This window comes from Marmota flaviventris, chromosome 10 (assembly GCF_047511675.1).
Source record: "Marmota flaviventris isolate mMarFla1 chromosome 10, mMarFla1.hap1, whole genome shotgun sequence".
NCBI lineage: Eukaryota > Metazoa > Chordata > Mammalia > Rodentia > Sciuridae > Marmota > Marmota flaviventris.
The window spans coordinates 123,196,616-123,213,644 of record NC_092507.1 but is presented as its reverse complement, the minus strand read 5'-3'; the positions used below and the strand labels follow the sequence as shown (position 1 = coordinate 123,213,644).

At 36.3% G+C, this 17,029-nt stretch overlaps 1 protein-coding gene across 4 annotated transcripts in view; it reads left to right on the top strand.

The window, feature by feature from the left end:
* Positions 1-17,029, top strand: part of Rprd2 (regulation of nuclear pre-mRNA domain containing 2) — a 91,182-nt gene that overhangs the window by 52,661 nt on the left and 21,492 nt on the right. For 2 of the 4 annotated variants that reach the window (XM_027953728.2, XM_071618474.1), the window contains exons 3-4: positions 14,988-15,088; positions 15,992-16,069. In XM_027953728.2, the coding sequence (XP_027809529.2) occupies positions 14,988-15,088; positions 15,992-16,069 (179 nt within the window). The remainder of the gene's footprint in view (positions 1-14,987; positions 15,089-15,991; positions 16,070-17,029) is intronic. The other 2 variants (XM_027953729.2, XM_027953730.2) reach the window with 1 other exon arrangement.

Here is a 17,029-nt window from a genome sequence, read left to right as displayed (position 1 = left end):
GTTTTTTCCATCCTTGCCTATGTGTGTGTTTATTCTTGGTATATCTCCTCTTTGGGGGGAAACAGCAGAGTTTGGAGGTTAGAATGCCAGTTTTGGAATCAAGTTGCCTTGATTTAAAAATATATCACTTGTTGGAATAGTTATTTAACTTTCTTGTGCTTCTTTTTTCACCTGTAAATTGAGAATAATAGTGCAGATTGTCTCTTAAAGATGTCATGAAGATTAAACAGATTAATAAATAAAATACTTCTAAAGGAACATAAATCTATTCAAAAAATGAGCTAAGTATCCATCTCAGAAGTTAAAAAAAAAGCAAAATAAACAAAATATGTTGTGAGGTACCTCATATTCAAGTTCATGAAGGCGGAAAGAAGAATGGTGATTGCCAGTGGCTGGAGTAGAGAGAGTAGGATGGGGAATTACTGTTTAATATGTATAGCGTTTCAGGGGTTTTTTGTTTGTTTGTTTGGGGGTAGTGGTGGCTTTTTTTGGTACCAGGGATTGAATCCATCCAGAGACACTGCATCACAGAACCACATCCCAAGCTTTTTTTTTTTTTTTTAAAGAGAGACAGAGTCTCTCTAAGTTGCCTTAGGGCCTCACTAAGTTGCTGGCTTTTAACTTGTAATCCTCCTACCTCAGCTTCCCAAGCACCTGGGAGTACAGGCATGTGCCACCATGCATGTTTTAGTTTTGCACAATAAAGAAAATTTTGGAAATATGGATGGTGGTGATAGTTGCACAACAATATGAATATACTTAATGTTATCAAATTGTACACTTAAAAAAGTTTAAGATACAGAGTTGGAGGTATAATTCAGTGATAGAGTATGTGCTATTAAGGTCTTTGGTTTGATCCCCAGCGTATACACAAAAAGTTAATATACGAATTTTGCATGTATTTCCCTATAATATAAAAATTAGGAATAAGATAACGCAAAGCCAAACAAATATACAGTAAAAGGTTAACAAAGAAAACATTAGGTTTTTTCAAGAAAAATAATAAAACTGAAAAATTTTACATGAGATTCATCACCACAAGAAAGAAAGGGCATAAATACTATTAGTAATGTCAGAAGGAGGACATTATTACAGATGTTACGGGCCATAAGAAAAGGATACCTATGAATTTGAAAATTTAGGCAGTGGTTAAGTTCCTTTAAAGTATCTGAAGTAGATAAATTTGAACTGGGTATGGTGGCACATGCCTGTAATTCTAGCAACTAAGGAGACTGGGGAAGAAGGATTGTAAGTTCAAGGCCAGCTTGGACAACTTAGTGAGACCCTGACTCACATTTAAAACTAAAAAATAGAAAGGGCTGAGGATGCAGTTTAATGGTAGAGCAACCCTCAGTTTAATCCCCGGTGTCAAAAAGAAAGAAATATCCCTGACCTACATTCTTTACCAAATTTTGAAGGAAAAGAATCATTCCAATATTAAGGCACAATTTTTTTCAATGAAAATGTTTCTCATCTCATCTTAATGATACTTGTATAACTTTTGACACCAAAACCCAAGTAAGAAAAGATGAGAAAGAAAAAAATAGAATTATATTTATGAGCATAGATAGGAAAAAAAAAACTGAGTCTAGTGTATCATAATTAGGATAAATCATCTTAACTATAATAGGGTTTATCCTGGGAATGGAAACGTGGTTTAGTTGAAAAATAAATTAATGCTTGAGAATTAAAAGAAAAATCTTGTGATGATTTCAAAAAATGTAGGAAAAATGAGTTAAATGTTCATTCCTTAATAAAAGGACTCAGTGATAGAAAGGGACTTCTGTCTAGTGGTGAGTTTCTTCCCAAAATAACAAACTTCAGCTGTCAAAACAAGGATGATGCCCAGTGCTTTGCAGTGAAGTTCTTAGCCAGGGCAATAAGGCAAGAAAAATAAATATATGGTACAAATGAAAGGATTAGAAAACACACAAACAAAATTGTGACTGATTTTAAAGATATGGCTGTATACATAGGAAACCCAAAAGAATCTACAGATGAACTAACTGGCATTAATTAGAGTTAGCAAGGTTGGGGACTTCAGTCAATACAGGATAATTCATTATCTTAATCATATTTAAGAAAACAAGAAAAATTAAAAACTTTTTTTGGGTGGGTGGGTAACCAGGGATTAAACTCAAGGGGACTTGACCACTGAGCCCATCACCAGCCCTATTTTGTATTTTATTTAGAGATAGGGTCTCACTGAGTTGCTTGGCACCTTGCCATTGCTGAAGCTGGCTTTGAACTCGTGATCCTCCTGTCTTAGTCTCCCTAGCCACTGGGATTATAGGCGTGTGCCACCACACCCAACAAACATTTCAACTAATCATTTTTACTGGTAAGAAAAATGAAATACAATATTTTGTTGTTATTGTTTTTGTTTTTGGTTACCCAGGATTAATCCCAGAAGTGCTTTTCAACTGAGTTACATCACCAGTCCACAGTTTATTCTTATTATTTGTAGCACTTATGTTTTGTAAAGTTATCCTGTTCACTCAGTTAGTGCATGCTGAATCATTATTGCTCCTCAGGGAAATACAGGGTATACAGAGTTGGATTCCTGTGAGCACCTGATTACAACAGCTCTTCAACCAGTGAATATATAGTAAGCTTGTTTTGAGTATTTCTATTTAAATAACCTTATTTAATATATGTTGTTGATTAATTAACATTGAACTCACAGCCAGCAGCACTGTAACTAACTCCTGAATAACATTTTTGTAACACACACATTTGCTTCCTAAGGCATATCACAGGTTTCTTAAATTTAGGGATGGTAGACAGTAATCTGGCACTATTCTTTGGAGCTATTTCTAAACAATGAAATCATCAACATAATGCACAAAAAGTTCTAAGAAACATGGCACTAAATAGACTGTAGAAAGGATATTTGCTCATAGCATGAGAACTAAAACAAGAAGGCAGGATATCACCTTGCTTGGCATCAACTGGATTGTGAAGAAAATTCTAAGATATAATTAAGAAACATACTGTCTGGGCACAGTGGTGCATATTTATAATCCCAGCGGCTCAGGAGGCTGAAGCAGGAGGATCATGAGTTCAAAGCCAGCCTCAGCAAAAGTGAGGCACTAAGCAACTCAGTGAGACCCTGTCTCTATATAAAATACAAAATATGGCTTGGGATGTGGCTCAGTGACTGAGTGCCCCCGAGTTTGAGCCCTGGTACCCCCCCCCAAAAAAAAAAGATAAAAAAAAGAATAACAGATTAGAGTGTATACTCGTTTTAAAATAACTTAATGTCAAAGTATCAACAATTAATTGCAAGGGCTGGGGTTGTGTGGCTCAGTGGTCCATTGCCTCTGACCTCTGAGTTCAATTCCTGGTGCCAAAAAGAAAGAAAGAGAGAGAGAGGGAGGGAGGGAGGGAGGGAGAGAGAGAGAGAGAAAGAAACATTGTACCAAAATAAATATTTGTAAAGAGGAAAGATTGAGTTTTTGACAATACTGACTTGTAAATCTCACACAATCTTCAGTAAGATCTGAGGCTGTTTTTTTTCCCCTTCAATTCTACAAATTGACTGAATTTCAAATGAAAGTGCAGATGAACCACGTCTGTCTGTCCTATCTGGTAAAAGAAAGATAAGAAATTTTTGAAGAAAAACAAGGTGGGAGGGTTTGCTCTACTAGATAACCAAAGTTTATTAGAAAGCTAAAATAAATAGCTAGGTATAGTGGCACCTGCCTGTAATCCCAGTGACTCATGAGACTGAGAGGCAGGATCACAAGTTTAGGGCAACCTAGGCAACTTAGCAAGACCCTGTTCAGGGGCTAGAAATGTTGCTCAGTAGTAGAATGCACCTAGCAGTGTAATATTGGTCTAGGATAAACAAAGAAACTAGTGGAACATAATAGAAAGCCTACAACTAGACTAATGTATCTATGTATACTTGATTTTTGTAAGACACTGCAGGTGGTAGAAAATGAATGTTTTAATAAATAATGCTGATATTGGCTTTTTTCATAAGTAAGGGAAATTAGATTCCATTTTTACCATACACAGATATTAATTCCATGTAATTAAATACCTGAATGTGGAAGAAGTATATTACAACTGCTGTAAGTAACATTTTAATGAAAAATAAGCATATTAAAAACAGTTGAGGGCTGGAGTTGTGGCTCAGTGGTGGAGCTCTCACCTAGCACGTGTGAGGCCCTGGGTTCGATCCTCAGCACCACATAAAAATGAATAAAACAAAGATATTGTGTCCAGCTAAAAAATAAATATTAAAGAAATGATAAGGACAGTATTGCAATCAGGAAAGAAAAGTATCTTCTGTTTTTTATTTTTATGTGATGCTGAGGATCAAACCGGGTGCCTCACACATGCTAGGCAAATGCTCTGCCACTGAGTTGCAGCCCTAGCCCTATATATATCTTCTTGAAGACTATATAGGAGGATGTCTCTTGATTTGACCTCATAAGATTACTGAATTCAGCTACATTAACCCATTTCATCTTATTCCAGATGTGGAACATCTATATAAACTTAAATATAGCATGTAATATAATTATATTTATTTTTTAGTTTTATGTGGACACAGTATATTTTATTTTTATTTGGTGTTGAGGATCCAACCCAGTGCCCCGCGCACGCCAGGCGAGTGCGCTACTGCTTGAGCCACATCCCCAGCCCTATAATTATATTTATATAATAATAATACAGTAATTATAATACTATTAGTAATATATGTAAGCTCTAGATTATTTCCAACCTATTTTAATGTACTTGTCGATTTAATTGAAATATTTGGATTGGGATGTAGCTCATTGGTAGAGTATGCTTGCCTAGTATGCAGGAGACCCTGGATGTAGTAATATAATTATATTTATATAATAATAATAATACAATAATTATAATACTATTAGTAATATATGTAAGCTCTAGATTATTTCCAACCTATTTTAATGCATTTGTCGATTTAATTGAAATATTGGACTGGGATGTAGCTCATTGGTAGATTATGGTTGTCTAGTATGCAGGAGATCCTGGATTTAATCCCTAGTACTACCAGCCACACAAAAAAGACACTATTCAAAAGGTGAAAAGATAAGCCTCATAGCCTCAAATTAGGAGAAAATATTTACAGTGCAGTTAACAAAAGGTTCATATCCACAATACATAAAGAATTGCAAATAAAGAAGAAAGACAGTTTTATCTGGCATTTATGTTAGAAGTTAAAACTGGGAAATGTTTGAATATATATTGATCATTTTTTCCCCTATTAATCACTTATTTTTTCCCCACCCTGCAATAATGGGAATTGAACCCAGGAGCATTCTACCATAAGTTATATCCCTAGTCCTTTTTATTTTTTATTTTAAGACAAGATCTTACTAAGTTGCCTAGGCTGGCCTTGAACTTACAGTCCTCCTGCCTCTGCCTCCAGAGTTGCTGGGACTATAGTTCAGCAACTGTTAATCACTTTTAGAACAATAAAAATAAAAAAACATTTTAATGAAAAATAAGCACATTAAAAACAATTGATAAGGACAGTAATATTACCTTCTTGCACACCCTTTAATATCTGACTTAATAGCAAATGCCTAAACTCTTTTATCTGCTTCTGCCTTCTTTTGGGATAGCACCTGTCAGCAAAAGAACTGCTGAAATACATCATTATATACTCTGTCAGTCAGATTCCAATCAGGAAAGAAAAATACACACTAGTAATTTAAACAGGGAAAATTTAACATAAAGAATTGTTAAATAGATTTAGGTGGTTAACTACTAAAACAAATAAAAGCTGTGATAGGATAATGTCCACAGAAAGCAACTACAATCTCTAGATCTAAGTAGTCCCTCCTCCAAGTGAGATCTAGACCTGAGGAGAGAGTGGATTATTGAAATAATGTCTGCTGTTGTAGTAGCAAAGAAACAGGCTGGAGAGCATTCCTCACTGAACTGCATAAGCAGCCCTTGCTACCTGGACTGCTGTGTGTGGATTCATGTGAGAACCAAACACCAAAAGGAGAATCCTTTCTGCTTTTTCTAACCTTTAAATGTCATTCCAGTGTTGGGTTTGTAGCTCATTGCTTGCCTAGCACATGTGAGGCCCTGGGTTTGATCTTTAGCACCATATAAAAATAAACAAATTAAAGGTATTATGTCCACCTACAACTAAAAAAATATTTTTAAAAAATACCAACATGAATATCTCTCAGGGCAAAAATTTTAAAGTTCATCAATACCAACATTAGCAAAATTATGACGCAATGGAAACTCTCATATACTGATGTCAATGAGAATTGATTGATACAAAAACCTTTTATTTTTCCTAGTACTGGGGATTGAACTGGCAGTTTATCCCACGGAGCTAAATCACCGTACCTTTTTTTTTTTCCCTCCCCCCAGGGTCCTTGCTTTTTCTTTTTAATAATTATTTATTTTTATGCTAAAGATTAAACCCAGTGCCTCACACATGCTAGACAAGCACTCTGCCACTGTGCTACAGCCCCAGCCCCCATTTCTTCTTCTTCTTTTTTAATTTATTTATTCTAATTTGTTATACATGACAGCAGAAAACATTTCAATTCATGGTAACATATGGAGCACAATTTTTCATTTCTCTGATTGTACACAGGTAGAGTCACACCATTCATTTCTTCATAAACGTACCTAGGTTAATGATATCCGTCTCATTCCACTATCTTTCTACCCCCCACCATACCTTCTTTTTTGAGACAGTGTTTTACTAAATTGCTGGGAATGGCCACCATGTCCCACTAGTACTACTCCCCTCCCCACCCTTTGGTCCCACTCAGCCACATCCCCAACCCTTTTTTTATTTTGAAACAGGGTCTTACCAGGTTTACAGCCTCCCAAGCTAGTAGGATTACAGGTGGTGTGCCATCACGCCCAGCTGGTGCAACCTTTTTAAAAATAGTTTGTTATTTGTACCCTGTGATCTAGTGATTTTCATTCTCAAGCTAAATGTTTATGCCCATAAACAGGTGCAGCAAGATCAATAGAAGAGAATTGATCAATTTACAGTGACATTGTTAATGTTCATGAGAATAAAAATTAGAAACAAGTCAGATATTTTCCTGCAATAAAGTGGTTAAATTATGGTATATTGGAATACCAGATAGCAAACAAAATAGATATATTTCAGTTATTTGCAATATCATAGATAATTCAAACAAAAAGTTAAGAACCAATTATTGCAATTTGGGACAACAGAAAGTCTATAAGGGCACTAATCACCTCCCAAAGGCTCTACCTGCTGAATACTACCTATCACCTTGGGGTAACATGAAGGGCTGGGATTGTGGCTCAGTAGTAGAGTGCTTACCTAGTACATGTAAGGCACTGGGTTCAATTTTCAGCAGCACCTAAAAATAAATAAATTGGCCAAGCATGGTGGCACCCACCAGCAGCTCAGGAGACTGAGACAGGAGGGTTTCAAGTTCAAAGCCAGCTTTAGCAAAAGCGAGATGCTAAGCAACTCTTTGAGACTGTGTCTTAGAGAAATAGGGCTGGGGATGTAGCTCAGTAGTCAAGGGCCCCTAAGTTCAATCCCCAGTACCAAAAAAAAAAGGAAGAAAGGAAAAAAAAAAAAGAATTTTAGTGGAACACAAACATTCAGAACGTAATAACTTTGTAGTAATTAAAGCAGTGTGGTGTAGAATGGTGAAATAGACTTAAATAACAAAACCTAGAGCACAGAAGTGGACCTTTATGTTTGTGGTCACCTTTGCCAATTGTAGAAGTTGTATTTAAATCACTGGGGGAAAGATGAACTCTTTTTTTTAAGACATTGATGGACCTTCATTTTATTCATTATTTATATGTGGTGCTGAGAATTGAACCCAGTGCCTCACACATGCTAGGCAAGTGCTCTACCACTGAACCACAGCCACAGCCCCTAGAAAATGAACTCTTAATAAGAGATTCTGGGATATGATACTTTCTCTTAGAAAAAATAAAATGTTTTCCTATTACACACACACACACACAAATGAATTACCTTGATATGAAAAACAAAATCTTAGCATGTTTGAAGTTGTAGCTGGCTGTGTGGCAGAATTTGTGCTTAGCATTCATGAGACCCTTGGTTTGATCCCCAGCACCACCAAAGAAAAAACTTTGAAGAAAGTATGAACGTTTTTATGATTATAGGGGATGAAAGACCCTTACAACATGGAAAACACACACAAAAATCCCAGCTACTGAGGAGGTTGAGGAAGGAAGATTGCAAGTTTGAAGCCAGCCTGGGCAACTTAGTGAGACCCTGTCTTAAAATAATATAATCAGAGCTGGGGATATAGAGTAGAGTGCTTGCCTCACATGCACAAGGTCCTGGGTTCAATCTCCAGTACCACACACAAAAAAAAAGACTAGGGATGTTGCTCAGTAGTAGAGTGCTTTCCTAGCATGCACAAGGAGGCCCTGGGTTCAATCCCCAGAACTGTTGCGGTGGGGGGAGGGGGGACTTAAAGAACAGCAAGATTAAACTTCCAGCCAGGTACAGTGGTGCACAGGATCACAAGTTCAAGACTAGCCTCAGCAACGTATCAAGGCCCTAAGCAACTGTCTGAAGATAAAATATGAAACCCTGTCTCAAAAAATGAAAGGGGCAAAGAACATTCTGCTGTCATGTGTAACTGATTGGAAGGAAGGAAGGAAGGAAGGAGGGAGGGAGGGAGGGAGGGAGGAAATGAAAGGGCTGGGGATATGTCTCAGTGGTTAAGTGCCCCTGGGTTTAACCCCTGGAATAAAAACAAAAGAAGATTAAACTTGCATTGCAGAGACACTGTAAAACTAAAAACCAAGTTATACACTAAGGAATTTTTGTGTCATAGATGAATAAGTGAATTTTAGAAGATACAGAGCAGCAAGTTTTTGAGTTTTCAAAGTGAGATAAGATCTGTTTTCATCTAGTATTTCTAAGCCTTGAGGTTTTTTTGTTTTTGTTTTAAGGTATTGACTGCCTCCCCTATAAATTGACCTATTTAGTCTTCCTCTCGGGTATTTAGCAAATATTTACTAAGTACCTATAAGTTGGGTTGGGTATATACTTGTCCAACCCATCTTGGGTTGGGTATATACTTACTTAGGTGTATATTTACCTATGCAGGTCCCTGGGTTCAAGCCCCAGTAATGCAAAGAAAAAAAAAAAAAGAATCTGTAAGAAATAGCACATTAAAGCTGGAAGTGGTAACACATACCTATAATTCCAGCGGTTTGGGAGGCTGAGGCAGAGGATTGAAAGTTCATAGCCAGCCCCAGCAACTTGGCAAGTCCTGAGCAATTCAGCAAGACCCTATCTCTAAATAAAAATATAGAAAAGAGCTGGGGATTGTGGCTCAGTGGTTAAACACCCCTGGGTTCAGTCCCTAGTACCAAAAAAAGAAAAGAAAGAAAACAGAAATAGCACATTATTCTGATAATGTCCTGGTGATAAGGTATTGATAAAGGAGTACTCCCCTAAGTGAAGCATGTGATTATGCTGTTTAGTTGTATTTTAACTGTGACACCTGGGTACTTCCACTTGTATTCTTCTGAACTTTATACTATGAAATAATTTGCTAGACCTTGCTGTTTTAAAGTGGTGGAGATAGGTCTTGTAAGAAAGCATGTTTTGAATATCATAACAATTCTGCAAGGTCAACTAATTTTTTTGTTATTGTTACAAATCAAGTAAGAAAAGTTTATAACTAAGTGTATGATATCTATGGTAATAATTGTAAATTCTATAGAAATTGAAATCATGATCAGTTGCAGATATCCTATATAGTCAGTGCATTACTATATAGGATAACAAAGTAAGGGAAACTGCTATTCTAGACTTTATTTTGTTTAGATTTTATTTTGGGAAAATTCCTAAAGGCAAGAGATGATTGAACCATAGGGTTTGAGAGCTCTGTGTTTCTTTAAATAAGGAAACCTAGCTAAGAATCCTGAAGCTCACAGAAATTACCTACTAAGTAAGTTTATAAATGCAGAAATCTAACCCCAAAACACTACTTACAATCTCATTCCCTATAAGACAAAGTGAGGTTTTAATCATTTGCTCTGGATGCCATCAGAATGTTTGGGGGGTTATTTGTTTATTTCGAGGAACTGGGGATTAAACCCAAAGCCTTATGTGTGTGCTAGGCAAGTGGTCTACTACTGAGCTACATTTCCAGTCCTTTTTATTTTTAAATTTTGAGACAGGGTCTCACTCAGTTATCTAGTGAGAGGCTTGATATTTGCAATTCTCCTGCATCAGCCTCCCCAGTAACTGGGATTTTAAAGTAGCTGGGATTGTAGGCCTGTACTACCACACTCAGCCAGAGTGTATTTCTAAAGAATATTAATGAATTAAGCAAATCTAAGTTAGCAGGTGGAGAATTTAAGAAATGTTAATTAGATTTTTAAGCCATTCTAACTATAGCAGTATTATCTTACTCAAATTACTTTAGGAGCTGTGCATGGTGGCTCATATAATATCAGCAGCTCAGAAGATTGAGGATCACAAATTTAAGGCCAGCCTGGGCAATGTAGAAGACCCTGTCCCCCATACTGTGCAAAAGAAAAGAAAAAAAGAAACCTGAGACTGCATTTTTAAAAAATATTTATTTCTTTTAGTTGTACTCAATGCCTTTATTTTTATTTATATGTGGTGCTGAGGATCGAACCCAGGGCCTTGCACGCACTAGGCGAGTGCTCTACCTCTGAGCCACAACCCCAGTCCCCCCCCACACTGCATTTTTAACATTGAGTTATTATTAGTTACTATCCATCCTGTCACTCATGCTTTTTTTCTTCCATAAGAGTATTTTTCTGTAAATTTTGCCCATATGGGTAGTAACAGATGATCAACAAAGAAGTTACTATGAAGGCAAGGTCTTTTCCTTGATTTTTAAAAATAGTATTTTAGTATTACCTAAAGTTCAAAAATTTCAGGCTTTTGTGATTATACAAGAAAAGAGGTAGCAGTTGCTACATAATTGACAAAATATTAGCTGACTCAGGAATGAAACAGAGTAGAATGGCCGAGTTGACATTAACACAGTATACTCATATCAATAGTTCCCTATGACCAAAGCAGTTAGAGGGGCTCTGGAGGAGGCTAGTGTAACTTTGTATCATTAGTTCTCCCTGTCATCCAGAAGGCCATAAAAAGTCCTATGGATTGAGATCAAACAAATAGGTACTCACAATCAAAGATCTCCAAACACAGGGAAATAAACCACCACCGTAAGTGAAAACCAACAGATTTTGACTCTGGCCTCCCATGAGTTGTTTATATTCCAAATATTAAACAGACTATATAAAACACCTATATGCAAGGAATATTAAAGATTAAATAAAATGAACAGCGGGTACGATTTATTAAAGAATCAATAAGAATTCTGAAAAAGAAAAAAAGAACAAACTAGAATATAGTTCTGAGGAAATTACATTGCATTAAGAGAAATAAGGAGGGCTGGGGCTGTAGCTCAGCGGTAGACTTCTCACTTAGCAAGTGCGAGGCCCTGGATTTGATCCTTAGCACCACATAAAGATAAATAAATAAAGATATTCTGCCCAACTAACACCAAAAAAATAAATATTTTTTTAAAAAAAGAGAGAAATAAGGATTTGGAAAACTTAAAATTAGAATGAGAGGCCTGGCTGGGCTCGGTAGCACATGCTTATAATCCTTGGCTTGGGAGTCTGAGGCTTAGCAGAGACCCTACTTCAAAAAAATTATGAAAAGGAATGATGGGGGGTTGGGTTTGTACCTCAGTGGTGAAGTGCTTGCCTAGCATGTGTGAGGCACTGGGTTCATTCCTCAGCACCACATAAAAATGAATATATAAGGTATTATGTCCATCTACAATTTAATAATATTTTTTAAAATAATAAACTAAGGTATTGATTCCATCTACAACTAAAAATATATATATTTTTTGTTTGTTTGTTTAAAAAGGGAAGGGGGTCCTGGGGCTCAGTGATGGAGCTCTTGCCAAAAAATTAATGGCCAGGCTCAGTAGTGCATGCCTGTAATCCCAGTGGCTAGGGAGGCTGAGACAGGAGGATCAAAAGTTCAAAGCCAGCTTAGCAACAGCAAGGCTCTAAGCAGTCAGATGTCGTTCAGTGGTCGAATACCCTTGAATTCAGCCTCTGGTACCAAAAAAAAAACTTACTGAAAAGGAACAGCTGAGATACTTTACCATCAACAAAATTCTGAATCAGTTTTACTCTGGAAAGTAAGCAATGGGAATTAGGGTCAGTCATACATACTGTCAGTAAAATATATGAGATACCTCAGAATAGCCTTAGAAGGAAATAGTGTGAGACCTAATAAATTTGTACTTGGGAATATTGAATAAAAATTAAAGCCAGGCGCAGTGGCACACACCTGTGATCGCAAGCAGCTTGAGAGGCTGAGGCAGGGGGATCACAAGTTGAAAGCCAGCCATCCTCAACAACTTAGCAAGGCTTTCAGAAACTCAGTGAGACCCTGTCTGTAAATTACTAAAAAGGGCTGGGGATGTGGCTGGGTGGTTCAGCACCCCTAGGTTCAGTACCTTGAACCAAAAAAATGCATAAATCTTAATGGAATATGGCATAGTGATTGAAAATGCTAGTGCAGGGGCACACCCCTATAATCCCATCCACTCTGGGGAATAAGGCAGGGGATGGCAAGTGCAAGGCCAGCCTGGGCAACTTCGTGAGACACTGTCTCATAAAGCGAAATGGACTGGGATATGTAGCTCAGGAGTAGAGCACCCCTAGACACAAGCCCCTCTATCCCCGACCCTAAAAAAGAGAAAGAAAATCTTTACAAAGAGTTGATCGGAACATTGGGAAATGATTGTAAAGCGAAAAGAATAGAATGCAATTTGTGTGTTGTGTATGTTTTATAATTGGTTGCAAATATCAACATTCATAGGATAAAATGATGAAAGACAAGTAGTGTTGAAACTATTATCCTATAAATTTCCATTTGGTGAAAGCGAGTGGAGTTTTTTCTTTACTTTCCCGTAATTTTGTCAGTGTTTTACTTGTGTGTATTTTATGAGAAAAAGTATCTCAGCATAAAAAAATATAAGGAAGAAATGAAAGTACAGTTTCCATTATAGTTAGTAAACCTCTATAAAATATGATTTTCTAGAATCTTTTTTTTTTTTAGAGAATTTTTTTAATATTTATTTTTTAGTTTTCGGCGGACACAACATCTTTGTTTGTATGTGGTGCTGAGGATCGAACCCGGGCCGCACTCATGCCAGGCGAGCGTGCTACCGCTTGAGCCACATCCCCAGCCCGATTTTCTAGAATCTTAATACATTTTTTTTTTTTTATTCATTCTTAGGGGAAAAAAAGGAAATCCTTTGTGAACACATAGACTCTTATGTTGATATTAGGTTAGTTTATTATCTTTACTTTCATTTCTTTATGGTTTGATGAGTTCACTTAAGAAGTTCCCATTTTGTCTTTTGACAGATCTGTTTTAGGGTGTTAGAAGGTTCTGTCTCAGATCTGTACAAAATTTCTTTTCCTATATCTGTCTTCTTTTGTTCTTATTTTGTCTTCTAGGATCATATCAGTCTGATTCATCTTTTTATTGAGCCTAAGGGCACTGTTTACCACTGAGCTACTACATCCCCAGTCCTTTTTATTTTAAGACAGTCTCATTAAGTTGCTGAGAGTCTTCTCTAAATTGCTGAGGCTGGCCTTAAACTTGTGATCCTCCTGCCTCAGCCTCTGGAGTCCCTGGGATTGCAGAGGTGCACCACTACACCTGTCACTGATTCATTTCCTTGCTCTTCTTCACAAGCCTCTCAACATTGTTTTTTCTTATTCCTTCTATAGTTCACTTAAAACATAGTTTTGCTGAGCTTAGTAGCACATGTCTGTAATCCCAGCTACTCATGAAGCTGATGCAGTTTGAGGGCAACTGTGCAACTTAGTGAGACCTTGTCTCAAAGTAAAATAAAATAAAAAGGGATTGGAAAGTAGCATGTGCATAATCCTGGGTTAAGCCCCAGTGTGTGTGTCAGGGTGCAAGGGGATAGTGACATAATTCTTTATTCTGGTAATTATGTCTCATTTTTTCTTTCACTACTTTGCTTTTAAAGTGGGATAACCAACCTGAACTGAGAGCTCATATGTGAGCCCAAACAATAACAATAACATCTCAACTCCCTCATTCTAGATAATGTATTCTTACAGTATCATTCCATAGTTTTTTAGACAACATATTGAAACAGGATTTATTAAAATTATTTAATTATTGCCTTTAAAGGGCAGTAGGGCTCTATGTGTACAACGAATTGAAGTGCATTCTGCTGTCATGTGTAACTAAGTAGAACAAATTTTTTTTTTAAATGGGGAAAATGTTAAAAATAAAAGGCAATGGGGGAGGGCTGAGGTTGTGGCTCAGTGGTAGAGCACTCACCCAGTATGTGTGAGGCACTGGGTTTAATCCTCATTACCACATAAAAATAAATAAATAAAATAGAGGTATTGTATCCATCTACAATCCCCCCAAAAAAATTTTTTTAAAGGCAATGGGGAGTGGGGGGATACAGTGCACAGTATTGTTAAGTTTTGTCATTTAGTGGCAGAATTATTTTGGATTTTGTTTTGTTTTTTGAACCAGGTTCTTATTAAATTTCATCTTGTTAGATTCAACCTATATTTTGGAATACCAGTTGTGTCATTTAGTGCATTGACTAGCATCTACTTCATATCCATCACAAAGTTTAGTATGTCATCCATAGCCTTCTCTTTGTCCTTGACAAAAGTGTTGAATAAAGTTTTTACGATTTCTTTAACCCTAAACACTAAGAAAAAAAATTATATTTTATGAAAACTTTTTATTCCAAATCAAATTGGTTCATCAATCTAATCATAAAAATACTCAGCATTTAGGGAAAAAATATTTAAAAATAAACATCAGGAAAAACTTGGAAAATAGTAATTTTGTTGATTTTTACACTTCTAGCTTTGAATGTGAGTCAATCTTTTTATAATCTCTTTTTCTTCAGGGATCCATCTGTCTCCAAGTCTGTAGAACGAATCTTTAAAATCTGGGAAGATAGAAATGTATACCCAGAAGAAATGATTGTGGCATTGAGAGAGGCTTTGAGTAAGTGTCTTTTCTCTCATAAAACAAAAATTGAGTCACTCTGTACAATTATATATCTATAGACCCAGTCTGGTTGTATAATAATTAAAAACAAAATTTTGAATCTGGTCCTGTTGTTTAAAATTAAGTATTTGTAAAAATCTAGATCTGTTTGAATTTAAAATTTAAGTGGAATTGATTTGAGAGGCAGGGATTTGGATTTTGTTTTTATTGACTAAAAAAAAAATCAAACATAATAAGTGATGATAGTCATCTGATTATTTTCCTGCATTTGCTTTAATTGAATATTTCAAAAGTGTTCTTCATTGTTCAAATAAATAAATGCTACTGTGTTCTCTTACTATTGGAGAATTTTTGTACAGGGTTTAATTTCTTCCTAAGCTTTTTGGTAGTAAGTATATATTGGCAGTCTTCAGACTTTGTTTTGATTGAGGTTTGCAGTAAGTTATATACCTGTGTTTTGGGGTGTTTTTTGTTTGTTTTTTTAGTAATTTTGTCCTTATGTATTTGATGCATGTAATTAAGTCATTGAATAGAAGTTGGGGGTAATCTGCTATCATGATCATTATTTGACTAGAAATTTGCTTTCAAAATACCATCTTCTAAGAAGCTGTTAAATTCTTCATTTGAATTTGTTAAATGATATTTTAAGCCTTCTGCCCTATTCTTTTCAGATCAGTAATATCTTATAGAAATTGTTTGATGGCTTCTTAGATCTGGTGGGTGTTTTTATATATCTATATAGATATAGATATATAGACATAATTTTAATAAAAATTAAAGAAAAGAAAGAAACAACACAGTCTCGGATTGCCTTTTTTCATACTACAACTTTGGCACTGAAGTGGACAGACAGAACAGCTTCCCATAATGCCAGATTGCAAAAACTGAAATGTTTTCCAGGTACCAGTTTCAAAACTCAGAAGCAGCTGAAAGAAAATCTGAACAAACAACCGAATAAGCAGTGGAAGAAATCACAAAGTAAGGAACAAAATCTCAACTAATATAAAATTACCTCCTCTTTTTGGAGCAGAAGAAAATGTAGACTATTTGACATCGTACCTGGCATAAACCATGGGCAAGCCTATGTTTTCCAGGCCGGGGAGGCTCCCAATGACTTACATTAAACAAGCTACCATGAAGTTACCTCTTTAAAAACCACTATTAAACAAAGAAAATGCAGAAAAAGGGTTTAATTGAGTGAAGATTCAAGAGTAGTTGGGGGATTGAAAGAAGAAAAACAAAACAAAACTTGATAGTGCTCAGGCTAATTCTCAGGTTCAAAGATATATGAAGTTAGAGGCAGCTGGCATTAAACCACAGAGCTGAAGAAGAGACTAGGCATTGAGAAGCATTTTTGTAGGAGCCATGAAATCCTTCAGATTTGGGGATACATTCTACCAATTAGACATGGGCCTCATATCCTGGCAAGAAGCTCATTCTCTAACTGGAGCTCCTGTTGTGTTTATCATGTTTACCCAGCATGAGATCAAGGGAGTGGAATACTGCATGTGATAGGCTTCTGTGGGAAAACTGAGGAATATTGAGAGACTTGAAGGTATGGAGGGAACAAGGTAAAAGTGAGAATTGGGAGGTGAAACAAGACATTTGCAATGGTTTGCTCCATCAAGCATATGATATTCATCATGATTAAGGGGAGTCCTCTGACATCTTCTTGGTCATAAGTTGCATGCTTAGAACAACAAGAGTCATCATTCCAGCCATAGTTCATCCACAGTGATAATGTACTGAGAACTGTCCTTGCGTGGTTTTGCTGTGAAGTGAGTTAACAGAAAATAAATCCAAAACTAAACATATGGGAATAGAGTTGATAATTGTAAGTAAATTTTTCAACCAGTGCTCAGGGTTAATTTTATGTCCTATTCCTAAACATCGTCATGTTGAGGTTTTGAGACTCTCTTACATTCTCAGTCAGTATAG